At 43.2% G+C, this 27,087-nt stretch overlaps 1 protein-coding gene across 1 annotated transcript in view; it reads left to right on the top strand.

The window, feature by feature from the left end:
- KIF5C (kinesin family member 5C) overlaps positions 1–27,087 on the top strand; it is an 86,174-nt gene that overhangs the window by 27,979 nt on the left and 31,108 nt on the right. The window contains exons 2-11 of the mRNA XM_009560074.2: positions 1,455–1,545; positions 6,702–6,775; positions 11,192–11,296; positions 13,897–13,945; positions 15,126–15,181; positions 16,084–16,171; positions 16,342–16,466; positions 18,269–18,373; positions 19,029–19,177; positions 24,037–24,185. Coding sequence (XP_009558369.1) covers positions 1,455–1,545; positions 6,702–6,775; positions 11,192–11,296; positions 13,897–13,945; positions 15,126–15,181; positions 16,084–16,171; positions 16,342–16,466; positions 18,269–18,373; positions 19,029–19,177; positions 24,037–24,185 — 991 coding nt within the window. The remainder of the gene's footprint in view (positions 1–1,454; positions 1,546–6,701; positions 6,776–11,191; positions 11,297–13,896; positions 13,946–15,125; positions 15,182–16,083; positions 16,172–16,341; positions 16,467–18,268; positions 18,374–19,028; positions 19,178–24,036; positions 24,186–27,087) is intronic.

Raw genomic sequence — 27,087 nt, 5'->3', positions numbered from 1 at the left:
GAAATCAAAGTGTGACAGAAACGGCTAATTGAGCAGAGCACTTGAGCAGCTGGCTGCAGCTGGCAGACGTGGCACGTCATCTCCACAGAACAAGGCTCCTCCATCAGGTATCCAGCCACCTCGCCGTTAGCTTTGAAGCCCTCGTTATGCCGTTCTCGGAGCAGGTGTCACATCTTCGAAGGGAAATATTACAGAAGATGAGAAAGATGTTACACGTCTGCTTAGTGCAGTCTTAAATAAAAGAATTGCATCTTAAAGGCAAATGCGTTGCTTGTTTTTGAGTCGTAAGGAGCTGAACTGCTGTCTTAAAAACTGCCTTTCAAGTGTCATGTAAACCCATTTCTAGGATTTCTAATATGTGTTTCTCTTGTAAGCAATTATACTTGGTACAAAGAGGAATCGGAATTGTCTGGGAGGGGGTGTGTGGGTTGTGCTGCGCCGTGTATACATATGAAGAAGTGTCAGCTGTGGTGTCACACGGGAATTCGGGCAGCTCGGTGTCTGCAGTGGTGGTTCACCACTGGGAAATGGCCCTGATCCCATTCAAAAGGTCATTGTGGAGCTCTTTCCACGTGACAGCTTGTGATTTGTTGGTGTTAAGGCTAAAAATCATGACAATATCTGGATAAAAATACAAGCTTAGGGCAGTGGAACAGTCTGGCTGGGCTGCCTCTGCTGGCTCTACGCTGTGCGTTTGCATGGTTCGCATAGCAATGAAACCAGGGTCTTTCTGCTGGAGGAGCACAGGCGGAATTTCTTGATGATGAGAGTGGGGAGGCTCTGGCCCGGGTTGCCCAGGGAGGTCATGGCTGCCCTGTCCCTGGAGGTGCTCCAGGCCAGGTTGGATGGGGCTTGGAGCAGCCTGATCCAGTGGGAGGTGTCCCTGCCCACGGCAGGGAGGTTGGGTTTGGAACTGGGTGATCTTTAAGGTCCCTTCCAACCCAAACTATTCTATGAATCTCTGCTTGCAGCACCCTGGGCCACCTTGCTGGGCTGCCCCGCTGCAGAAGGCAGCTCTGGGCACCTGCAGATTCCTGGCTCCCTCTGTTCCGACTGCTGTTCTTTCCACCACAGCTTCCACTTGATTGCAGTAATGAGTAGCAATTCTTCTGCAACTGTTTATATGGCTCTTCCCCCTTCGCTCCTAGGAGAGGGAGAAAATGCCCAACTTTCAATTCCTGATATCTCAGCTCATTGTTTCCTGCAACTGTCGCTGCTGACCCAAATGTGAACACACAGAAAACATATGCTGCATTTTATTTGCCAGCTATAGAAAAAGACGGGTTTGGAGCACATGAGATGTCACATCTGTTTAGTCAACAAAACAGTGCCATCTCCGTTGCACTGAATGGCTTCCTTTGTGATAAATGCCGCATCTCAGGATGCCTGTTCAATTGGGTCTGGAAACTGGTTTAAATGTCCTTTATCTCACAGAGTTTCTCTTTCGTTTGCAGCAAGGGAAGCCATACGTCTTTGATAGAGTGTTACCTCCTAATACAACCCAGGAACAAGTTTATAACGCCTGTGCCAAGCAGATTGTTAAAGGTAGGTGCTGTCTTTGTTTATTCCTGCTTAGGGGAAGGGAAGAAGATGTCTCCCTGTCCTCTCAAGCTATTTAAAGACAGGATAATAAGTGTTTAGATATCTGTGTAGTTTAGTAATTAGTAATTCCAAGCATTTCCTTGTTTAAGGACTCATCTCTGTGGAAAAAAACCCCAACAAACTAAAAAAATAATACAAACAAACAAACAAAAGCAAAATTGCTGCAGAAATTGCAGTAGTTCCTTGTGTGGGACTGTTATTCTGCTTTCTCCTTGTGTGGGACTGTTATTCCACACAAATACTTGGGTTTTGTGATATGATAAGCAACACAAACAATGTTCTTCCTGCAGGATGTGGTCAGTATGGGGTAAGTGTGGAATAGCCGTGTCTTTGAATGAAAGGATGGACCATTAAAGGAAAATGCAGAAGGCTCTGGTTTTGTAGCTGCTTTGCCTGCAGATAGCTTGCATTTAGAGATGAAATGGGAACAAAAGTGCCTGTTGGATAGTACCCTATTTGTTTAAATCAAACGCTTCATGAACTGTTGGAATGTCAAGATTTTAACTTGAGAATCAAATTTTTTTTGGGGTGCATTTTAATTGCTTGCCACACTTCCCACGCCTTCCAAATCAACCCTGAGACCTTCCACTTGATTCTGATTCTGGATAATCCATCTGTGTTGGATTAACAACTACCACAGGGCTCCAGGGGTCACAGGTAGTACCCGATCGACTTGTTCTCTGGCCTTGTCTGGTGTCCCTCTGCCTGCCAAGAATGATTCCTCAGTTTTTGTCTTTAAATCCAAGGATGCAGACAGTGGGAATGGTGTCAGAGCTCCACCGAGCTGTGCTTTTATAGCGACACAAGGCTGCATATTGAACGCTGGGATTTATGTGGCATGAGAGATTTGGGGTCGCTCAGAGCTGCATGAGCCACCGGAGCAGTGTGGAAGGACTCAGTGGTGTTTCAGGTGTGGAGCTGGATCCGCTGGGAGCTTGTGTGTCATTCCCTGGGGTGAGCAGCGCTGCTGCAGACCTTGAGTTTTGCTCCAGAGGAACTGATTGGTTCACTCAGACAGCCTCAAGCGGACCAGCACGTGTTCAGTCTTTGTGATAGGGGGTCAGGACCAGGAGCTAAATTATTTGATGTTGGAGAGAGGAAATGAATCATAAGACTTCAGTTGCCTCTTCTCAGAGGGGAGCCTAATTACAGCAATTCTGCCTTCAGACGAGTAAGCCTTTAATGAAAACTGGTGGGATTCGAGTTTTAGAGCTGGGAAATTATTAGTTTGGGTTGCTGACACACCACTAGACTTTTGGAGGTTTGGGCAGCTGTTTCAGTACTACAGTGGGTGCCGACAGAAGCAGTATATTGCGGCTTATAGACTTGAAAATGGGTATTTCTGTTCCCTGTGAAAGTTGGCTTGCTCTGAAAATGGGGATAAAATCCTGTTTGAGAGCAATTCGGAAGAACCTAACTCAGTGACCAGGTCTTCTTCATTTGCCAAATAGAAAGGCAAATACTCCCAGAGTCGTATTTGAATGCAGAGTATTACAATACAGAGTCGTATTACAATACAAAGTCGTATTTGAATACAGAGTATTCAAATGGGGAGGAGAGGGTGTAGGAGAAAGGAAAAGAGAAAGAGAGATGGGGAAAAAAGAGAGAAGGAGAGAAAGAGAAAGTGAGAAGGAGAGTGATGAGGAAGGAGGGGAGAGAGTGAGTGAAAGGCAGGGAGAAGAGAGGGAAGGAGGGAGAGCGCAGTGTTACTGGAGTGAGATTCTTGAGCTCTGTGCTTGCATTTCCTTACGTTTAATTTCCAGTTTAAAGCCTAATAAAGTGAAAAATGTGAAACGGTCAGGGCTGTTTCTGATAGACAGGAAGAAAGTCTATGGAAATATGAGCTGAGTGTGTTACGACTTGGAGTGCTATTTAAATCTGTAAGACTTTTCAAGATAGCTTTTCAAGGTTACCATTTGTTATTAGATTTCATTATACTCCCATGAAATGGGTGATGGTTTCATTGTGATTAACGTTAGTACAGAAAATGCCAGCTGGCCTAGCAGCCTCTAAACCAACGGTTATAATAACTAAGTTGACAATAAGAATGATGTAAATGAGTCTTTTTCACTAAAGAAGAAATTGGATTAGGTTTAAGTAAACAGCTCAGTGACTGAGTCAAAGTATTTAACATTCCATACGTGAGAAACATGAGAAACAGGAGTATTTTAGAGGAGGAGAAGCAATCTGTGTGTTACAGTGAATGCATCGGGGTGGGCACTGGGATGGTGTTTGTTCAAGGTGCTCCCAAGGGCGGGGGTATCAGTAGTGGAAGGGAGCGGGGAATCATCCCTGGTGCATCAAACCACGCTTTGGGAGCTTGTGTTCATGGCTTTTTAACCCAGCTAAGGGCTATCGCTGTGTTTGAAAGGCTACGGTAGTGTGTGACTGCTACTGTTTTTGCTTTGTTTCCCACTGGTCTCCATTCAGAAAGCAGCTATGTCTTCTCAATCCATACCGATGGATTTCTGTATCTCGATTTTGCATCTTTCCTACAATTACACTGAAAGGAGAATATAATGGCCTGAGCTATTGCTGAGCACTGGAGCTGTGAACGTGTTCGTGCACGTGGGCATCTGTGCATTTGTGCAACCTGTGAAGAGGAGAAAGTGGCTTGAATGATTTTGGGTTGTGGAGTTGCGCTCACTAGGTAGTTTATTGACTTTATTCTGTGTATAAATACAGGCCTCAGGTGCCGAATGGCAGAACTAGAAAGTTTAAGGATGGAAAAAATAAGTATTGAGGTAAACAGCAGTGGCCCAGGTGGCCAAGAAGGCCACCAGCATCCTGGCTTGGATCAGCCATGGTGTGGCCAGCAGGAGCAGGGAAGGGATTGTCCCCCTGGACTCTGTGCTGGTGAGGCTGCACCTCGAATCCTGGGTTCAGTTTGAGCCCCTCATTCCAAGAAGGACATTGAGGGACTGGAGCGTGTATGGAGAAGGGAATGGAGCTGAGAAGGGGCTGGAGAACAACGGGAGTTCTGGGAGTGGCTGAGGGCTCTGGGGCTGTTTAGCCTGGAGGAGAGGGAAGACCTCATCGCTCTCTGCAGCTTCCGGAAAGGAGGCTGTGGTGAGGTGGTTGTTGGGCTCTTCTCCCAAGTAACGAATGATAAGACGAGGGTAAGTGGCCTCAAGTTGTGCCAGGGGAGGGTTAAATTGCATATTAGGGAAAATGTCTTTACTGACAGAGTGGTGAAGCGCTAGCCAAGGCTGCCCAGGGCAGGGGTGGAGTCCCCATCCCTGGAGGGGTTAAAAAACCACGTAGAGGTGACGTGGTTCAGCAGGCACGGGGGCTTTGGGCTGATAGTTGGACTTGATGATCTTAGAGTCTTTTCCAACCTTAATGACTCTCTGATTCTGTGAGAGAAATGGTTTTAGAAATGAGGCTGAAAGGACTTCCGTAAAGCTGTTGGGTGTTTCTTGTTGCCATAAAAGCTCCCGTACTCGTCAGGGGTCCGTCTGCAAGGTCTGCGGTCCACAGCCACCCTCCGTGACCTGTTGCGGAGCTTGGCTGGGCGCTGTGGTGCTGCTGCAAAGACATCGTGGGTCCCTCACCGGAGCGAGCCTGGGTTGTAGCCCTGACACAAGTGCTGTGGTTTTAGACCGTCACAACTTGTCCTGTCCATCCTCGTCAGGAAAAAGCCACCTGGCAGCAGTTGCCTGGCTGAGTTGAGGAGCTGCCTTTTGTGGGGAGGATAAATCACCCTGAGACATCATTGTGGAGAGAGTTGGACCAGGAATGAAGAAAAACACTTGGACTTATTTTGTTCCTTGTGAGTTATGTAGAAATCTCAGCTGATCTTTGCTCGGTCGCTTGTACATCTCCTTTTTTTCCCATCTCCTTTGCTCTTAAGTTTTGTGTGGGCTGTTTCTAGCAGCGACTGTCTTCTCTCTTTATTCAGTCAACAGATGGTTTATTAACCATCATAAGTTGGAAATCCTTCCAACAAAAATAACCTCTACAACGGAGGCCACTAACCTTTTTAGTTGCAGGTGATGCAAAGGACAACTTTTTAATAAAGTATTTTTGCTAATTGGGAAGGTAAATTACTTTTATCTGTGCTTCCTCGAGCAGCGAGGCATCTTAGTATACATTTATGCAAATTCAGAGCAATTGCCTTACGTAACAGTTGATTAATCAGGTTATTTCCCCCCAGGCTTTGTACCGGCGTGAAGCTGACATTGGACCTTGAATTCACCTGGAGATAATAAACCTTTTTTTTTTTTTGCTTGAAATTTAAACAGTCTTTTAAAAAACTGTTAACCAAGTTTGGCAAAAAGAAGAAATAGCAGTAGTGAATCCTTCGAATGTGTTTATTTGTCATGGGGTGGAATTTAAATGGTATTTTGCTGCCAGGTGGTACTTCAGAAACAAAGAGGAGTGGCAACTATAATAAATATTACTCTTTTTTTACATCAAAACTGCATAAAGTAGGTGCTCCTACTTAAGACTTCAAGTTCCCTTGCCTGGAGCAATTCCATCCGGTAATCCTTTCGATGGATGTGGGACTGTGTCCATGAACCAGCTGGTTTACAGCTCTCCCGGTTTCTGAAAGCTGCTATGGACATTAAACACTGCAAAGTTAAAAATGGATATTTTCGTATCTTAATGCAATGAGAAATTATTCATTCTGCCTGGGGAGAAGTTTATTTTCAATAAAGCAAATTCCTGTTTGTTTGACTTTCTTCTTGCTTTGCCCTCCTGCTTTGCAGGCAAGCTTGGAAATTAATGAGGCCATGAACTGTTGAGGGTATTATAGCAGCAGAAAAAGCAAGAGTTTGTTTAATTTCCTCTATGTTACGTGATGGTATAAATGCATTTTCATATTACACGGGTATATTGGATAGAATCTAGTGTGGAGAAGGTTGGTTTTTCCCAGGAAAGTAGGAGATACGTCAATAATTCTGTAATTCTCCAATTTAGATTCAGTTATGATGTTTTTTTGCCTAAAGATAGCCAGCTATATAATATTTTTTCCACTCTTTATTGTGCCAGCTATTTTCTAATTGAGCTTCAGCATTGTAGAAGACTTATGAAATGCTGATAATCCAGCTTTAAGGCCTCAATATGATTTTTTATTCGTTTCCTTCCTCTTGCAGATGTTCTTGAAGGCTACAACGGCACAATCTTCGCTTATGGACAGACATCGTCAGGAAAAACACATACTATGGAGGTACAGTGGCAAAATTCAATCGGTTTGGTAGCAGCAGTAGAATTTTATATATCAATTACTTGAACAAACCACCTGTCTGGAGCACTCAGCTGTGAGTGACACATAAAAAGAGATCTGGGTATGTTCAGCTTCTGCTGCCTTTTAAGATGTAATATTTCTTTAAATGTGAAATTTAGATTTCTTTAAATTTAAATTTCTTTAAATTTTTGAGCGATGTCTCTCGAAACCCAGCTAAATCACACAGAATCACACAGAATCACCAGGTTGGAAAGGACCCACTGGATCATCGAGTCCAACCATTCCTAACACTCCCTAAACCATGTCCCTAAGCACTTCATCCACCCGTTCCTTAAACACCTCCAGGGAAGGTGACTCGACCCCCTCCCTGGGCAGCTGTTCCAGTGCCCCATGACTCTTACTGTGAAGAATTTTTTTCTGATATCCAACCTGAACCTCCCCTGATGGAGCTTGAGTCAAAACCATCAAGTATAGCTTCTCTGTGTTTGTCATAACTGTTTGGGTATGTGTATATTTTAAAGGGTTTTATTTGTGACTTGTTAATCCACAAATAAAACCACTAATAATGGTCTGCAGAGTTCCCTTGCACGCAGGATTAGGAAAATTCATGCCTAGGTTATTTATTTTCTCATTTGCACTCCTCTTCTGGGAATACCACTCACAGAGGGATGAGTTTGGGAATTGTTGCTTTGGAGGAGGAGAATAGCAACCGATAGCCAATTCCAGGGGCTGAAGTCCTTGGTCTGTTCCTATTTCTGCTGCAGGAGGTGTGACAGGGTAGATTTTTTTCCTGTGGTTTTCATTTTCACTTAGAAGACATTTAGATGTTTGTGTTAAGAGGGATCACTCAAAGATTTAATCCTTGCATAGGATTGTTCCATCACAGCCCTGTCCAAGCTGGGTGTATGAGGCTGCGGCGCTTTGCTCTGAACTTTAAACAGGAGGGCTACAGCAAAGTTTTGCTAAATGAAAGTAAAAAAAAAATTGAGCTTTCGTTTATTTAACAGCATCAGACGGGTTTGCTGCCCGATTAACATGGGTGACCTACCTAACCTGGAAGTTAAAGGAGAAGGAAGGCAATACTCCCTCAAGCCAACAAGCCCTGGTGGAATTGCTGTTCGATTGCCACAGTTGCTCCTTTCCTGGAGGGTGCAATAACTGATGCCTCGTGTCTAATTAAGTCTGTCCTTGCGAGGCTGGGGGAGATCACTACCTCAGCCCTCGCAGATGGCACAGTGGCTGAGTAATTCACCGGCTCTGAATGTAATTAAATCAAAATGTCTGCAGGGCTTGAGCTGGTGCTTCCACATGGCGTGGGGAAAGAGCTCTTAAAGCCAATTTATATTCAGAATTACAAGCTGCGATAAAGAAAATGACTGTAGAAAAATGGCTGTTTTACCTCTTTGATAAAGAAAGAGCTGTCATTTTAAAGTGGAATTAAGTCTATATTCAGTTTTAATCCTCCTTTTAACCGAACATCCTCTTGTGAAGTTGTTACAGTATGTTGTGGAAGAAAAAAATAGTCTGAAGGTGAAGAAATAGTAAATCCTCTTGGTAAAGCTGTTATGGAGGATTTTCTGTGAAATGCTTCATAGTGTTAGTGTTAAGTTTAACCAGGACACAGTGGTGTAATGTAGCCAGGATAGGCTTTTTGATGTACCCAGGTCTTTCTCCTGTGCTAGATAAAACATTTGCCCACCTGTATAGGAGAATATAACCGAATCCTTCTTAAAAATTGTATATTTTTGCCCACAAGATTATCTTGCTCCACTTTGACCTTACAGGAGAGTTTCCAGTGTGAGGTCCTTATAGATTGCAGTTATTATACCAACAGCTGAAATAAGCTCGCACTGTCTCAAATGTTACACTTCACCGGCTGCAGCCCGCCTGCGACGCTTAAATGTGGAAATTAATGTTCTTATTAAAATGAGCGGCTTTAATGAGCAGAGAAGTCTCCATCCCGGTGCTTTGGGAGAGTTTGCTAACTGCAGCGTCAGCGGGGCGGCAGCAGCACATTTCTCCAAACTGTTTCTTAGGTTGCAGCTAAGTCCACGAGAGTGGGATTTTGGGGTTTTTTTGATTCCAGCTTTCCAGTGAGTAGCCTGCCTTTACCTTTCTCTTCCCTTCCAGTATATGGTCTCCATAAATTATAGTGGGACCTGCTTCATTCATCTCTTGTTTTAATAAAAATGCATTTATAACAGAATAAAAATGACTGTTTTTCAGTGCATGCCAGACTGCTGGTGCTACAGCATTATAAAGATCTTAACTTTTTCTTCTTGACGCATTGAACGTGATTTCGCTTCACTGAAGTTTCTCCTGATTTAAACAGCGAGAAAAGCCCAAGAAGTTGTAGATGCAGTGTTTGTGTTACATACACACTGAATCATCTTTCACTGGTTGGTTTCTCTTCTGAGGTAGAGAAAGTGGTGTAAAGGAAAGTATAATTATTACAAGGCTTGCTGGATTAAATGCTTTTATAAGTTGCTGCTTCTCCACAATTATTAGAGGTGCAGCGATGCCAAAGCTGATGCAGACAGAAGTGTCTGTAACAAAATTTTGAATTCAAATCACCTTTGGGCTGAGCTAATGACCCAGCCAGGTCAAAGCTGCCTTGGAAAAGAGGCACTGCGTAGCTCTAGCGTTTCTGGGTCTGTAGCTGCCTTTGGAATTGTGCATTTTGCAGTAGTTAATAGTGTAGGCAAACTCTTGGTTGGATTTGCACACACTGAAGAAACAGCAATCATAGAATCACCAGGTTGGAAAAGACCTCTTAGATCATCAAGTCCAATCATTCCTGTCTGCCACTAAACAGTGCCCTTGAGTACCTCATCTACCCGTCTTTTAAATACCACTCTCTGTTTATCCTTTCTCCTCTCCGGGAACGCTCTCTTCATGCAGAAATAGAGTTTAGTCGGTTGGTTTCAGGGTGCTTTTCAAAGTCTTCTGCTGGGAGAAGGGATGGATAATGTGAACATTGCACTGCAGTCCCTCCTCAATTCCACTGCTATGTGGTGGAAAAGAGCGCTCTCCCAGCAAGGGAAGAGTGTTGGGGTTTGGTGTAAGTGTGTGTTTGTGAATACACGTTTTCCCCTCTATCAGGGATCTACTTTATGGAATCACCCTCATTATAGTTGTTCTTATAGTCTGAAATAAAATGGTGTATCACCAGACAAGGACTTTGTAGGTTTTGAGAGGCTTAATAGGGTGTTGGATATGGTGTAGCGTTTAACTGCTGCTGCTGCAGAAGGTAATGTTATTTGTATAATATAAATAAAATATTCATAGGTTAGACACAGCTGAGTGCTGCTTTATAGGGAAGGCAGTCAACAATGTCACCGATTTACCTATATTCCCTTCCTTTTCTTCCCTAAGATGCGTGTGGAATTCAAGGACGGAATCCTGGTAACTGCTTTAAATACAGGCTTTGAGATAGGGGAAGAGGTTGTCAGTTCGTGTCAAATTTCCTGCGTCCTAGGTTGATGCTTAGAAGTTGACTGTCACTGCACCAGCTTTAGCATAAAGGAAGTGATGTCTGGGAGGACTGTACTTGAGTGCACTAAGAAAGGCTGAGGAACCAGGACAGCAGGTCAATGTGACCCAGTAGTCATTCACAAACATGCATAATATTGAAATACGTAGAGTCGTAGGATAGTTTGGGTTGGAAGAGACCTTAAAGATCATCAAATTCTAACCGCCCTGCCATGGGCAGGGACACCTCCCACTGGATCAGGGGCTCCAAGCCCCATCCAACCTGGCCTGGAACCCCTCCAGGGATGGGGCAGCCCCCACTGCCCTGGGCACCCTGGGCCAGGGCCTCCCCACCCTCATCATGAAGAAATACTTCCTAATGTCCAGTCTAAATCTGCCCCTCTCCAGTTTATCCCCATTCCCCTCATCCTATCCCCACAACCCTCTGTGAACAGCCCCTCTCCAGCTTTCTTGTGGCCCCTTCAGGCACTGGAAAGTCACTGTAAGGTCTCCTCAGAGCCTTCTCTTCTCCAGGCTGAACGACCCCAACTCTCTCAGCCTCTCACTTCTTGTTTCTGACATGCTCCCAAGTATCTGATTAAGGTGGGAGAACTGGGCTGTGGTTTGTGTGTGTGTGTGTTTGTTTACTCCTCTGCCTCCGGTCTGCAAAGAGCATCAGGACAGCACTCTTGGCACAGGGCAGGAGCTGACAAAACAGATAGGAGCTCCGTCGGGTGAAGCGTGCTAACATGTTGAGTCGTTCTGCCACCTTTTCTGTCCACTTACATCAAGGAAATCCCCCCCACCCCCTAAGCAGCAGATGTGTTCGTAGGGACCCACCGGAGGAGGGTGCGTTTGGACAAGGCTTTCTCCTCTCTTGGGCCTGAGGAGGGCTTTCGAAGTTACAATGTGCTCTTGTGTCCGCAGGGGAAGCTGCACGACCCTCAGCTCATGGGAATCATTCCAAGAATTGCACATGACATCTTTGATCACATCTACTCCATGGATGAAAACCTGGAGTTTCATATAAAGGTAAATGCAGGATGACATGTTATGTAATGGATCGGGTGGAAGGAAGTTGAGCTGGATGGGAAGTCTGCATTTGTGCTGTAGCACCGTGCTACACAATTTTTCCTTTCTCCCATTTTATAACTCAATCCCCCCCCCGTTATTTTAGTGAAGACCTTTACTAGAATAACCCAATGCAGTTACTGGCCTTTGATAGGCATTTTTTTGAGTGTGTTTTCAGCTCAGCTTTGCTACTCCATCGATTGCCGTGTTGTTCACCACCACAGCTGATAGGGAGCCGCTTAGTAAGAAATAACACACTGATTTCACTGCATCCTCTCCAAAGCCTGTGCCTCAGCCTCACTAGCTGTGATCAGAAATACCATTGATCTGCGTGACGTTGGAGAGAATGCTGACATCTTGGTCCAGCTCAAGGGTACAAACGGTTCCCCGTAATATGTGGGTCTGAAATGGAAGAAATGTAGCTTTACACAATTTATAGAAGGATGTTTAGAACTAAATTTTAGCTCAAGCGCTTACGTATGGGTTCCTCGAGATAGTGGACTAAGCCTCAATTTGGACAGCCACTCTGTTTTTCCATGTCCTGATCACGATCCCAGTGATCCAATCTCTCAGATGGTTTTGAGTGACCTTTAGTTGCTGCTGTTCATCTGGTCTGGGATACTCTCAGCTGCGGTGGGGAATCGGTCTGTCTGGCTTAGTTGGGTCAGGGTACAGCTTTCTTCTCAGGAGACGTCAGTCTACCTACGCTATGGATTGCAGGACAGATGAGTGCTCTTCTGTGTCATCCCTCCCCCAAACAGTACAAAGCGTGCCTGGGTGGCTTCAGTAAAGTGAAGTAGCTGAGCGCTGGTAGAGTGTGGAAACATCACCCCTTCTCCTCCTGTGACCAAGTGATGTCCTCAGACAATGGAGCTCCCCTCCTCTGTCCCTCTTGTGCCTAAAAGTTAGACACAAGTGACTTCTTAGTGCTGCTGTATTAAAGCCCTTGAAGCACTCTGGTGGGATATATAAATATATGGTTTTTTTCCCCAATAATCCAGCGGAGAACCTCTGAACCAGTTACCAATGTCCTGGAAGGCCCACGTCATTTAGTATTGAGAGCCTTCTCAGCAGTGCCTGTTTATGGGTGTGCTCAGGAAGTACAGGCAAAAGCAGATGTATACATAAACCATGTAAATATTTTAATATATATATATAAATCTAAAATATTGAGCTTTTTAAGAAGAGACACCTGAATTTCATAGCAATGTCTTCCATAGGAGCACCACTGATTGCTTCTTGTCATCTGTGAAGCTCTTCTGTGGCCATTGCTGTTCTACGTGATAGCACTTGGACACCAACAGATGGGGACCCCCTTAGAGGAGATATAGTAAATTCCTATCCTGGCAGAAGATTATCGCTTATAAATCATGCTCTGTCAGCACCGAATTGTCTCAGTGGTTTCCTATCCTAGTTGACATTTATGAATATCTTAACAGAAAAGCTGCCTAAATAGCGCTGAATGAGTGAGTGATTGTACAAGGAGCTGTCGCTGCGAGAAATGCCTGTTCTGTCGTTGGGAACAAGAATTTAACCCAACTGTCACACGCTTTTAATAGCTGAGCCAACACTGACAATTAGTATCATTTTTTTTTTTCCTTTCCCACTTTAATAGAAACGTGTTTAAGAACAGGGAGGGGAACTTGGTATCCTCCTGTGTGCGTTGCTCCTCAGCGGTGTGTTAACGGGGTCATATAAAGCACGCGAGGTGAGTCTGGGTGACCCAGACTGTGGAAATGAGCTGGTCCAGAGGATGGCTTTGAGTGGGACACAACTGAAGTAAAGGCACAAAAGCAAAACATAGTTGTATTTAACAGCAGTTGTCAATAGGAAGAGGAGCTTGTCAGTCTAAAAAACCAGATAGAATTCGATTTATACATGAAATAAAATTACACTTTACTAAATAGGTAGAGTTTACTGATACCAAGAATTTAGCTGTCGAGTGTCCTAGCTAAATAATCTTGTCTAAGGATTATTTAGGGTCTGGGTAGACACCTCCCTACTAACCTATTTCTGTTTTCTTCTGTGAGTCAAATACCCTTTTATTTAGAGAGTTGTTCATTCATTCTCTCTCGCCCTTATCTTTTTTCCTTTATATTTGAGGACAACTATCTCTTTGTTACAAAAAAGCTTATTTTCGCTCTATTCTTTGGGACTTGATTTAAGCTGCAACTTCTACATGAGCTTCATGTTTAATACCCTTCTCGTGATGCCGCTGTACTGATATGATTGTGGTTGAATTGATTTGACTCCGCTCAATATTTTTGTCAATTTTGCCTGTGTAAAAAGAAAAGAAAAAAAAAAGATGAAGATAAGATTTGTCTGAAGTTTTTTGTGTGTCTACTTTCCTGATGAATCATTGATAAATGGAGAAGGATCAATGACTTGTAAATCATTCGAAGTACAAGTATGTTCACAGGAAAGATGTAATTGAAACTCTGTGGGAGGCGGGTTTTATTTTTAGTTTGGTGCTTTTTATTTTGACAGATATGGAAATAGAGGTACAGAGATTCTTAAATCACCAAAGTTTAAATTGGTAATGTTTATGATTACTTAATTAGGTTTCCTACTTTGAGATATATTTGGACAAAATAAGGGACCTACTTGATGGTAAGTTCTGCATTTCTTATGTGACTGAGTGTTTTTTGGCTTGCTGCAGGGCTTTGAATCAGGGCTTAAGGGGAAACGGTGACTTTTTTTGAGAGTAATTCAAGTGTCAGCTGTGTGATTGGGTTTCTGAAAGAGAATTGTGCAGTTTCAGTCACCGGTTCTCTGACCCGTGCACCTCCCTCTGCAGTGCCACACAGCCTGAGTATAAATCGTAGAATCATGGCATGGTTTGGGTTGGAAGGGACCTCAAAGCCCATCCAGTCCCACCCCTGCTATGGGCAGGGACACCTCCCACTGGATCAGGGGCTCCAAGCCCCATCCAACCTGGCCTGGAACCCCTCCAGGGATGGGGCACCACCACTGCTCTGGGCACCCTGGGCCAGGGCCTCCCCACCCTCAGCGTGAAGAAATTCTTCCTTACGTCCAGTCTAAATCTGCCCCTCTCCAGTTTAAAGCCATTGCCCCTCATCCTATCACTCCATGGCCCTGTAAAAACTCCCCCCACAACTTTCCTGTAGTCCCTCCAGGTTCTGGAAGGTACGGGCACAGAGAATTCAACAGACTTGAAGGCACGTCTGAGCCTCATTGATGATGTATATTCTTAAAGCGAAACTGTAATTTTAAAATGTAGATTGTATTTTGTTGATTTTTTTGGTTGAATTGAGAATAAGTTTAGTTCCAGTCATTCCTTGCCTTGCTTCCGTTAGGTAGAGGCTTTTGGGAAGTATCTCTGTCCCCTTTACAATTTGTGTCTCTGTATCTGCATGCTGCATGGTAATGAAAATTGTGATAGTGAATCAGTCTGAAGCCAGAAAAATATATGCTGTGATCATAGTGAAGAGGAACCTGTATTTGTGCTTTGTTGAGTTTTTTTCTTTTGAGTTTTTGAGTTCTGTTGCTGCTTTGGCAAAATCCAGATTGGTCTGTGTTTGGTTTACTTTATTACCCCAAGCCATAAACAAAAGCTCTCATAAAGTTAACTTTAAAGAATCAGGTACAAGATTTATTGACGAAGAAAGAAGTTTCACGTAATGGAAGTATAGGTAGTGAATAAGGAGTGGGAAGCGCCTGCAGTCCTCGTTTACAAATGGAATACACTCACGGTCTTTGTCTGTCACACCTATAGCTAACGCATTATTACCTGTGGAATATTCCTAATTATCTCCATCTCTTTTTCTAGTGTCAAAGACAAACCTCGCTGTACATGAAGACAAAAACAGAGTCCCATATGTTAAGGTACAAGGAAAAATGGATGCTTGTTTTTTCATTCTTCCTCACATATGCATTTATTTACACATTCCCATTTGTATCCCCGTGCATTTGCTGAGATGATTCAGCTCACGTTCAGTCTTGAATGTTCAAGTAGTATCGGTCTCTGGATGCAGATATTCAGTTTCCTGAAATATTAATGGGCTTGAATCATATTTGCTTTGTTTTTGTGGCTTTAAACATTGACATTTTGGTTAGTAAGGTGTTAAACTTTAAGTATTCATATTCCTGTTTCATGTCAGATATGAAACAGAATATCTTGAAGCATTTTGTTCTTTAATATTTTGTTGCGTAGGTGCTGCAATCTCACAATATTTTAGAACAGATTTGTTGAGTTAAGAATTTGGTTCATGAGTTCCCAGGCCCTCAGATAAATGTGATATACTTTTAATGGACATATGTGATCATTTATAATACAGATATAATAATGTTCTATTTATTCTCATCCTTGGGAAGGGCAAAAAAAGAGTTGATAAAATTCCTTCAGTAGCGTTGCACTGAGGCAGAGAACAAAGGACTCTGCATTTGGACATGTAGTTAGAGGAGAAAAACTAATTTGGGTATGCAATCTAATTAGTAATAGGAATATATGCTGTATCACTCCATGTGTACTAAGTATTGAAACTCTTCTGCTGCATGTTTAGATTTGACTAAGTCTTTAATCTTGTGAAAGAAAACTGTCTCTCGAGTTACGTCCTCCTGAAGGTCATACAAAGGCACATTTCAGTCCATTGCCTTGCACAGATCATGTTGGATGTTGATGGTTCTCTTAATTATTTGGTTCATCAGTGCTAAGTAGTCTTCTTGATGGCATTTAGAGTACCAGGACACTTCCTAAACATTCCTGTATTCAACTTGCACGTTTCTAGGGTTGTACAGAAAGATTTGTATCTAGTCCTGAAGAAGTTTTGGATGTCATTGATGAAGGGAAAGCCAACCGTCACGTAGCTGTCACGAGTAAGTACAGTAAGATTATAAAGTGTGGTTGGTTGCACCTTCTTGTATGGATTCTTCCTCTTCACAAAGGGAATGCTCTTGTACTTTTGAATCTGCTAGACATAGGCTATGATTTCTTGTTGGATTTGAAAGTCATTTAAAACTTTAAAACCTTTCCAATGTGATTGCAGATATGAATGAGCACAGCTCTAGGAGCCACAGCATCTTCCTCATTAATATTAAACAAGAGAATGTGGAAACTGAGAAGAAACTCAGTGGAAAGCTATACCTGGTAGACTTGGCTGGAAGCGAGAAGGTAATCCTTCCCCTTTCCTAGACTGCTGAGTTCTCCTAGTGTGATCCCTAAACTGATCATGTGAATGCATGTCCATGCAAAATTAAGTTAGGCTTTACCGAAGTCTTATCTTAGGTTATCATCAGTATGGCAATCTGGTTTTTATGTGGGATGGGGAAAAGGAGATGATCAGAACCACTGGTATGAAATGCAACCTCCTAAAATCTGCAAGATGTCTTCATTTATAATGAAGCGGATTGAATCAGTGTATTATTATATAGCTTCATGCTTAGTTATGGGTATTTGAAGAAAGTAATGTAATTTTTATGTAATTTGTCAAATTAGACAGCTATTTTAATTTGCTTATATGCAGACGTGACCTATTTCTAGATTTTCTGTAATTGTTTCGTGTATTGGATCGATGAAATAGCAGCAGTTAAGTCATAAAGCTAAAGTCTATTTGAAGCTCCCCAAATGACTCTCTGGATTTTGGTGACCGTTTCTGCTTTCTAGTATAGAAAAACACCGACAAGAAAAGAACTTGTATCAGTTTACTGAAAAGTAATGGTCTAGAACAGTGCTGCAGTGGAAAAATGTCGTCGTTTCGCAGTTCTCCTTCTAACATCTTCTGGAGGGTTCAAAATAATTCAGCTGTAAATGAAATAAATAAATTATAAGTTCCATCATTAATCTGCAATGCTATGGAATTCTTTGTTCAGCCTGGATCCTTGGAAACTACTGTGCGTGACAAAATAGTTACTGATGGTGAAGCAACGTCTTTCCTTGCGGTGGTAGATTTCTATTTCCTTCCAAAGATGAGAAGGAAAAGATTTTGTTGATAGGATGCAGAGCTTTGACGTTTCTCATTGGGACACACTAGTTGGTAACCCAGTGGTACAGTGTGGAAGCCATCCATCAGAGTAATTAATTGTGTTAATTTCTATTATTGCATGTTAATACTAAATGTTAAATTAAAAACTCTTCAGTGGTGTTCAGAACATGAGTGCGCAGTCAGGCTCTACACCCCCCTAAGAGGACTATGCTTTTGGGGTTCATTATGTGTGTTTGGACATTTTGTAGAAAACCTGAAGTAAGGGTTTCCATGGTGGATTGTCTTCTTAAAAGATACAATCGTGTTTTCTTTTATGTCATGTGTCATTTTTAAAGGAATCTACAGATACTGTAGTTTTAATATAGAGAAAAAAATATGGCTTTATTATGCATTTATTATACATTTATTATACATTCCTGTGCCTTTCCCCACCCCAAAATAGAGAGAGGAACAACTATAAAACTGTGGTGCTCTCTAAAGGAGTGCTGGTCCCAGGCCACCAAGCTTCTTGTGTGGGCCAACTTGATCCAGGTTATGAAACAGTAGACCTTGCGTTCAGGATGAGTGAGATCACACTTTTCCTGTCCTGATATTCTTGGTCCATGCAAGCAAAATACAAAGCTAAGACACTTGCTTTCTGGTGTAAACTGTGCCACTGAGTGTGCCCTTAGAACAGATCTGTGGTGTTGCCTATCTGTATGGACAATCTGGGTGTGGAAGTGGTCCCCAGGTGTTCTCAGGCAAGCACAGGCTTTACCACCTTTTCCCTGAACAAAGGCTCAACTTGCTCTTACGCTGGAAGAAAGGCTGAATAATGACAGGCTTCCAGTAACTACAAAGTGCCTATATAATTCTGCTTCTTCGTGCTGATAAGCTTGCTTTGATTTTCTTCAAAGAGCATCGTTAACTGTTGTGCTATCTGCGTCGTAGCTGTGTTTGTAGAGATGCTTGCTGGTAGCTGAGCCTGACCGTTGCCTGCTCTCTTTGGTAGGTCAGCAAAACTGGAGCGGAGGGCGCTGTTCTCGATGAAGCTAAAAATATCAATAAGTCTTTGTCTGCTTTAGGCAATGTGATATCTGCCCTGGCAGAAGGAACTGTAAGTAATCCTGTTTTCTGTTGTTGGAGAATGGCTTTTTATCTATCGGTTTCTTTGCCACGCGCATAAAAAAATAAACTAACAATTCAGAAAGAAAATATTAGCTTTCCAACCACAAACAAGTGACACTTCTGCCGTTCTGCTAAAGAGAAACTAATTCTCAGTGATTTCACTGGAGTGGTTATCCCATCTTAGCACAATCAAAACAATGACTCTTCAGGAACGTATGCTTCAAACCTGTCATAGAATCATAGAACTGTTTGGGTTGGAAGGGACCTTAAAGATCATGCAGTTCCAACCCCCCTGCCACGGGCAGGGATACCTCCCACTGGATCAGGCTGCCCAAGGACCATCCAACCTGGCCTTGAACCCCTCCAGGGATGGGGCAGCCACCACTGCTCTGGGCAACCTGGGCCAGGGCCTCACCACTGTCATTGTGAAGCAATTCTTCCTTATGTTTAGTCTAAATCTGCCCCTCTCCACTTTATACCCCATTGCCCCTCGTCCTATCACTCCAGGCCTTTGTAAACAGTTCCTCCTCATCTTTCCTGGAGCCCCTTCGTGTACTGGAAGGTCACTGTTGACTCATGTTCTCTCTCATTACATTATCATTATTTAAAAAGTTCTTCTTGTCTCTTACTTACGTTTCGATTAGAAAACCCATGTTCCATACCGAGACAGCAAAATGACCCGAATACTTCAGGATTCCCTCGGCGGGAACTGCAGAACCACCATCGTGATATGCTGTTCTCCTTCTGTCTTCAATGAAGCAGAAACAAAGTCGACCCTGATGTTCGGGCAGCGGTGAGTGCCACTTGACGTTAGGCTGGATGACACTAAAGTGGGCTGTTCCATGTCTTCTGAGCCAGCTGGGTCTGAGATGAGCAGGTGTTTTAACATAGGAAGATTATGGTTTCTGGAGTTGTTAAAAAGTAGTGCTGGAGAACTGGAGCAAACCGTCTCTTTATTCCCTACGGTACCAGAAAAATAAATGTTAATGTTGGCCAGCAGCTGCGCTCCTCAGAAGCTCTGGTAACTTGTCCTACAGAAAGTATAAAGCGTTACAGTTGTTCTTTGAAATTTTAGGGGGAAGATAATGGTGTTGGGCAGATTTCTGTTGGCTGACTCCATGGAAAATGTTTGATTTTGCGTCATCTGATACTGCTCTTGGTGCTTTAGATGTATCTTCTCCTTGACTGGCATCTCAGGATTTATTGCTAGAGTTGTAAAAAATATTGCTTTGACCGTTAAGAAAAGTGAAGAATGTGGACTCTGTGTAATATTGACAACTTTGACAAATTACCGTGATAGCTGTGGATATTTTTGTGTCTGGAGGATCTTAATGATTTAGGAACAAGTCCTCAGAAACAAGCAAGGATAAAATAAGTCTGGAAGTATTCAGAAAGAAGATGTCTCTTCCATATGTGTTTGTTGGCAATAGTCGTACCAACTACGTTAAATAGGTCAAGCTCATTACCTAATTACTGCTTTTGTCGTAATTGAGGAGAACTCGATGCTTTGGAAAATTACTCATTTTGTTTTATTCGTGTAATAGCAGAAAGAAAAAATACTAGCAAGTTATGAGTGAAACAGAATTTATTTAACAGTTTGTAGAATAGAATACATTTGGCTTTGTCTGAAAATGGGTTGTTTTCCACCAAGTATCATTTTTGCATGGAAGCCCATGCTGTTAAGGAGCATTTTATATGGGAAAGTAAGATTGTGTATATAAGATTAATCTGACAATCTTCTATCAATGTGTATATCCTCTAATGTGAGCTTTCCATAGATTTTACTGAGGGAAGATGATCCCTTAGTGTATCCATGGAAGAGTACGTGAAAGAGCCGGACGGGCAGGGAAGGACAATGCAGTTGGGTGCAGTCCATCTCGAGGGACAGTTGCAGATTAGAGGTGCTGCTGCAGGTTGGGGCTGGAAGACAGTCCTGCGTCACACTTCCCATCTGGAGTTGCCAAACTAGTGTTAGCTTGTCCTTGTCATCTGCTGCTGGGACTTGTGGAAGGTGGGGAGGCACCCACGTGCTGTAAAGAGGTAGTTGTAAAGAGCATACTGTGTTCAATTCTGGGCCCCTGACTACGAGAAGGATGTTGAGGCTCTGGAACGTGTCCAGAGAAGAGCAACAAAGCTGGTGAGGGGCTGGAGAACAAGTCTGACGAGGAGCGGCTGAGAGACCTGAAGTTGTTTAGATGGAGAAGAGGAGGCTGAGGGGAGACCTCATCGCTGCCTGAAAAGGGGTTGTAGAGAGGTGGGTGCTGGTCTCTTCTCCGGGGTGATAGGTGATAGGACTACAGGGAATGGACATTAGGAAAAAGTTTTTCACTGAAAGTGTTCTCAGGCCCTGGCAGAGGCTGCCCAGGGAGATGATGGTGTTCCCATCCCTGGAGGGGTTTAAAAGATGGGTAGGTGAGGTACTTAAGGAGATGGTTTAGTGGCAGATAGGTATGGTTGGACTTGATCTCAGAGGTCTTTTCCAACCTGGTGATTCTGCGATTCTGTGATTTCCTTCCTTCACTGCCAAACTGTAAGCTACTCGCTCAAATCCCAGCATGCCGGAGAAACTCCCCAAAGGGAGCTTCACGAGTTGCTGTAGTTAAGTTTTTATGGATAAGGACTATAAACAGAGGAAGCAATCGTTAACATACAATCGAGTTGAGGGTTGCTATGCAGTTTTTACTCACTGCTGTATAATGAACAGAATAAGTTATTGAAGATTAAAGAAAGCTTCTACTGAAGTCACGTATGCTATAATGTCACCGAAATTTTCAGTACATGCAAATATTAAGATGTAGTAATTAAATAAAAGCGTTAACAACTCTGGAGTATAATGAGTTGCACAGTTTTATGTGGATGGTAAAAGTTTAAATGCGTTGATGGTTCACAGTTTAAACCTCCCCACGTACAATTTTCTGAGTGCAGGTCATTTCAGATGAGTGCGAGTCTTGTACATATATCGAACAGAAGAGTGGTCCTGAAGTTCCTGCTAATTCGTTTGGGATAAGGCTCCAGGGCAGTAACGAAGCCGAAGGGTCATTGCATTTTAAATAGATGAGTAGGTACTGTGTTAGGTTTCAATCTGCCTGCTGTTCTGCTGAACTCTCTGTCTGCAGGTGTGGTTAAAAGAAATGTAAGCAGTAAAATATAACTGGTCAGATTAAGGGGATTAGAAGGTAGAGTAACATCTTTTTGACTTTATTTGATTTTAAATCTAAGCTAAAAGGGGTTTGGTTTTACTCTGTAATGTGTAACAGCACTCCAGGACCTCTGGGAAGTTGTATTCTTGGGTACTTGAGGAAGAGTGTGTAGAGGAAGTCTGGTTTCATAGAATCATCGAATAGTTTGGGTTGGAAGGAACCTTAAAGATCATTTAGTTCCAGTCCCCTGCCATGGGAGGGACACCTCCCACTGGATCAGGCTGCTCCAAGCCCCATCCAACCTGGCCTTGAACACCTCCAGGGATGGGGGGCAGCCACGTCTTCCCTGGGCAGCCTGGATTAGCATTTCTCTTGGTTTCATTTCTCTTTGCTGTAATCGGTAAAAGTTGCTTTTCTGTTCGGGGCAAATTAATTTTCACACCAGCTCTGCCCATCCCGACCAGCAGAGCTCGGAGCGGTGTGCCGTGACTAACGCTTTGCTAGGAAGAGGAACGTTTTTCAGGTGGTCCTTACTGAGACCTGGAGTGTTGGTTGAAAGACCTGGGACAACAGCGAAATGCTTTGTGAGAGCGCATGGTCGGCGTTTATTGTAGTGGTTTTCTTTGCATAAAAGCAGTAGAATTGGGCTGAAATGTGGAAGGGAATATGAGTTGGAGGACTGGTGGTGCCCTAAGCCTGCAGGGCAGCACACACGCTGTACGTACACAGCGTTACTTGTCAGCATTTGGGATAGGAATATCGCTGTCTATGGGAAGTGATTGATATTACAGTTGTGGTGTTTGGTTTTTCTGATGTGACAGTATTAAGGGCCTGGATAACATTAAAGGGAGGGTAAACGAGTCATGGGTGATTACTGATTCTTCCATTTTTCCTAGCAAAAAAGAATTATATCACCATTAAAATAAGCATCAGGAGTAAAATTCATCTTCGCAGGCCCATTTATACCAATCAACATGCGCGTGTGCTCCTCTGTTAGTAGTGAGCTGGTTTCTTCTCTTTCTGCTCCACCTTTTGTTGTGGTTTTATATTGTTATTTTAGTTGCTAATAAGTACTTCATCCACCGTTGGGGTAATGCAGTCAATAAATGTTATAGTGTGGCTTTTTCTTTGCCTTAGTGCAGTTAAATGAGCGGAAACCCGAGCTGTGCTTTTGGCAATATGTAAAAGAGAATCATTAGGCATCGGCGTATGTTGAAAGTACAAGGTTATTTCAAAATGTTTTTAAGGTACTAAAGCTCCTGTTTGCCTCTTGGTGCAAATCACTGGAGCGCAGTGTGGACTATGAGGCACTGATATGGCAGTGTTTTCTTGCTGACCAAGCAACTGTCAGGATTTTTAGTGGTTGGCCACATTTAAAGGATGCTTTAGAATCGGTAAGTGGAGCTGCAAAGACGATAATTGAGCTCCTGTGCTCTCTGCAAAGCAGAGTTAACTTGTGTATCCAAGCCCATTCCTAGGCATAGTTTCCTGCCTTGATGTTTCAGCCTTTGCTTTCCAAACCTGTAGGAAGTTTGTCTGATTTTCCTTTCCTTACCCTCTGTTTTATTCACTGGCAGTGGAGTCATTTGTTGGGACTCCGAGTCTGAGCAGCAAAGGGCAAAGATCCAAAGCTTTCTTAATTCCTACCGATTTGTTTGGTTTCTCTTTTTAAATGTGGATTTGCTAGAGTAGATGCTGTGCGTTTTTTTCTGCTCACTTTGCATTTTCTAGGGCAATTGTTTAGGTCCGGCCGGAGCTGAGCCCTTTCACAATAACAAAGTGGTGGTGGTTGTTGTTAGAAGGGTTTAAATTTTGTGATATTTGTGCCTAGAGAGGCAGGAATGGGTGAGCCTGCCCGTGGTGGCGGAGGCGGGAGTCGAGGCTCCCGTCCCCCTGACAGCCTTCCTCAGCCCGGCAGTGCCCAGTTACCTGGTGGGGACCGGTGGTTCTCTTCATTCCCTTCCTTCCACCCCCATAGATGTATTTGAGAGGGCTGTTTCAAGAAGGATACATTTCCATATCTCTTATTTTCTGTGTTGACATCCATCCTTCAGGCCGTGATGCTTGAAATCTGGCTGAGTTTTGCTGATAAAGGAGTGTTATTAAGGGATGGGGCGAGCCCGTGGTCGGGTGTTGGTGTGGGGTACTCTGCAGTGATTCCCAGACCAGGAGAAGCTGCCAGGTGACATCTCACCTAGCAGAGCAATAGTGACAGGGCTTGGATTTGTCCTAAATCCCAGAACAATTTCCAGAGCTGCGCTTTTTGGAGGAATCGGAAGAGGCAGATCCCAGCCTGATCACTGCCTGCTGGGCTTCGATATGGAAAAGCTTCTGTCGAGGCTTCCAGGTAGTAATTCTGCCGAGGGCTGGAGAGAAAACGGAATTGTAGCATTGCACTTCAGCAAATAAAGTGCAAATGTTTACTGTTTTCCCTTTGTGTTCAGAAAAATTTCTGAACCCTCAGTGTTGCATTGAGGTAAAAGTTGCACTGACTCCTGGTTTTGTTGCGCAGAGCTAAGACGATTAAGAACACGGTCTCTGTGAACCTGGAGCTGACCGCAGAGGAGTGGAAGAAGAAGTACGAGAAGGAGAAAGACAAAAACAAGAGTCTAAAGAATGTTATCCAGCACCTAGAGCTGGAGCTGAACAGGTGGAGAAATGGTGCGTATCCGAAAATGGGAATGCGTATGTGTCTTTGTGGCTTTTAAATTGTGTAGATTTGCATCGTGCTTAAATCAAAAGTCACGCTAATGCTGAGCTCATCACCCAGAGTTGTAGCTCACGCTTTATGATAAGTGAAAGATGGAGAAGCAGAACCGAGGGAAACCATCAGCAGCCATTCAGAGAAGGTACCATTTTAGCTGCCCAAACTGGCACGATCGCAGCCGTAGTGAATACAGGAAGGCATCAATAATTTTAAATAATGGTAGTGATATTAAAAAGAAAAAGTGAAATGTCACAGTGTTGATATTTTAAAAGAGCGCTCTGCATGCGAATCAGTTCTGTTTTGCTTTAAGGTAACTAGATCTCAGGGTGTTCTTTTATAATTGAATTTAGCATTGGAATAATTAGTCCTTTAGTGCAATGATTAGGAGTGTCGTCTGATGAGAATAATCAGCACTTGTCTCCTTCTATGGCTTCTAAGTGAAATTTATGTTGAGAACAGCCAATTTTCTGTTTAGAAACACAGAGAATTGCCATTCAGGGTAGGCTGGCAACGAAGGAAGATTATTTCTATGCATACCTACTAATTAAATAATTTTTAATTAACTGGATTGTTGACAAGTAATTTTAGGGAAACTGTCCTTGCTTTTCATTTCTATTCCATGAATCCAAAAAAAGCCCAAACAAACAAACAAACCAACCCCAAATCAACCTCCCAAAATGCAACGAGTAAGCGAACAACCCCCCAAGCCCCAAAGAAACCAACCCTGAAATCCCAACAACCCCCAACCCTCAAGGCTGTTTCTTTGTAGGCGTTTTTATTTTCTAAATTGGTGTTGTCCAGGTTGTAGTTGTTGGTGCTTCCAGCAGTTCAATAGGATGTAACTCAGGCAAAAGTGGAGAATCTAAAGCCAGAACAAAGCTGTGATTTCATTATTAGTCACAATTTGTCGTGCAGTCAAGTCTGGTTTTGAACATCCTGGGTGAAATCACTACTTCGAAGATAATACCTGACCTTTATGGGTGCAAAAAATCGTTTCCTCTTGCAGCTCCCTGTGCTGTTTACTTGCCTTTCAGATGAGATCGTTACCTAATGATTGTGTCTTTCTCTGGAGACTTCAGCCCGGGGAATATTTCCCTTACCAGCGCAGCGCAATTGCTATGGAGACAGTTGCTCTGCTGGTGGCGTTGAGGAGTGCTGGGGATTTATAACCTGCTCCTCTTCCGCGTGGTTCATTCTGTGTTCGCAAAACCTGATTACTTTAATTTCCTTCCTGTTCTAGGAACCTGTTTTGTTAGAAAATCTGTACAGATCCTTTTTATATGCCGTGTAAACAAGCCTTACAACACGCTGCCTCTATTGTTTTGTCTAAATATACCCACGGCTCCTTCCCCTCCATCTGTCCTGCTTTTCTGATTGGCGTTACCCAGCAATACATTCCACGCATTCAAAATCCTATTGATTTCTTGTCTGACTTTCTGAAACAGCATCGTTTGGAAGCATATTCTGTCAAAGGAGGCTCATTACAAATGGATATGTCACAGGTGTTGCGTCTTGAATAGGAAAGGCAAGATAGATGCATAAATATTCGCTCGGTATGGCTTGTTCTATACAGTTAGAAATTAATGTAGAAAAGAAAATCGTGGCAGAATATGGGTGTGCTCGGGTCTCACTAAAGCAGGATTTCAGCAGCCTTGTATACAAGTGCACCATTTGGTCTGTGTTTGACGGGTAGGAGGATGTTGTCATTCGAGCATCTGGATCAAATTTGGGCGTCCTGTCTGCCACACAAAACTTCTGAGTGATATATCACAATGAAATGAAAATCCAAAGACTCATTCTGGGAGGCTCCCGACGGATTCTCTGTAGCCTGAGGAGCATTGCTGAGTGTGCAAGGGCCCACCTTTCCTGGTCTGCTCCAGTCAAACGCAACAATGAAAAATCAATTGACATTTTGCTCATTAATAATATAAAATAGCATCGAGCTGTTAGCAATAGAGCAAAAAGTATTTTGAGTGTCGTACTTCTTTAGAGGTTGTGGTGCATGACTTCAAGTTACTCTTTTCATGCTTTAAGCTTGAAAAAAATCTCTTCTCTGTTAGTTGCTGGTGGTCTTTCATGCCCTGTTTTGTTTTGCTTTGAATTAGCCTGCCTTTTTATGGGTTTTTTTGGATATATTTGTCCTGTTTCCTTGTTTCCCTGCCGGTGAGATGAATAGTGCCTACGCAGTCTTGGCCAGAGGAGAGGCTAGTAAAGCGTTATGGGACTGAAATACTGTAGCTTTTCATAGAAAGGGAAAGAACCTGTTTGTACAGAAGGGTTGAACGCAACCTTCCTGCACCTCGAGCATTGTGCGCAGCGCTCAGCAGTTCACAGTCTCTCACCAGAGTCTAATGAGAGTCGATTCAATTTCTGGCATGAGCGCCTTGCCTGTCCCTCTTCACTGAGCAGCAGCGGGTTCGTAATTACAATGCACTGGCGTTACCGAAGAAAATATTCCTCGGAGAAAATGATTTTGAAAGAAAACGTGTAGAGAGAACATCCTATCTAGTATGCATAAGCAACAACTGAAAATTGGTCTGTGCTCTTTAATTTGAGATGTGACAAGGCAGAAGGTGGAGATCGTTTTAAATGCAGCTGTCTTGTTGTGCTGATGCGCTGGCAGTTCCTTATGGGGGAGGGAGAGTGGGTAAGGCAGCTGGAAATCTCAAAGGAAGAGACATTTAATTGCCAGTAGACTTTAGGCTGAAAGTCAGATTTTTTTCCTCCTTATTTACTCTTCTGTTAATCCATGGAACGAATCCCATCTATAGAGGGCTTGAGTAAAAGGGAAGCCAAACATTCAGTGCTTTTCATAGAATCATAGAATGGTTTGAGTTGGAAGGGACCTTAAAGATC

Source organism: Cuculus canorus, chromosome 6 (assembly GCF_017976375.1).
Source record: "Cuculus canorus isolate bCucCan1 chromosome 6, bCucCan1.pri, whole genome shotgun sequence".
Classification (NCBI taxonomy): domain Eukaryota; kingdom Metazoa; phylum Chordata; class Aves; order Cuculiformes; family Cuculidae; genus Cuculus; species Cuculus canorus.
The sequence above is the reverse complement of the archived record's forward strand: the minus strand, read 5'-3'. Positions and strand labels throughout refer to the sequence as shown.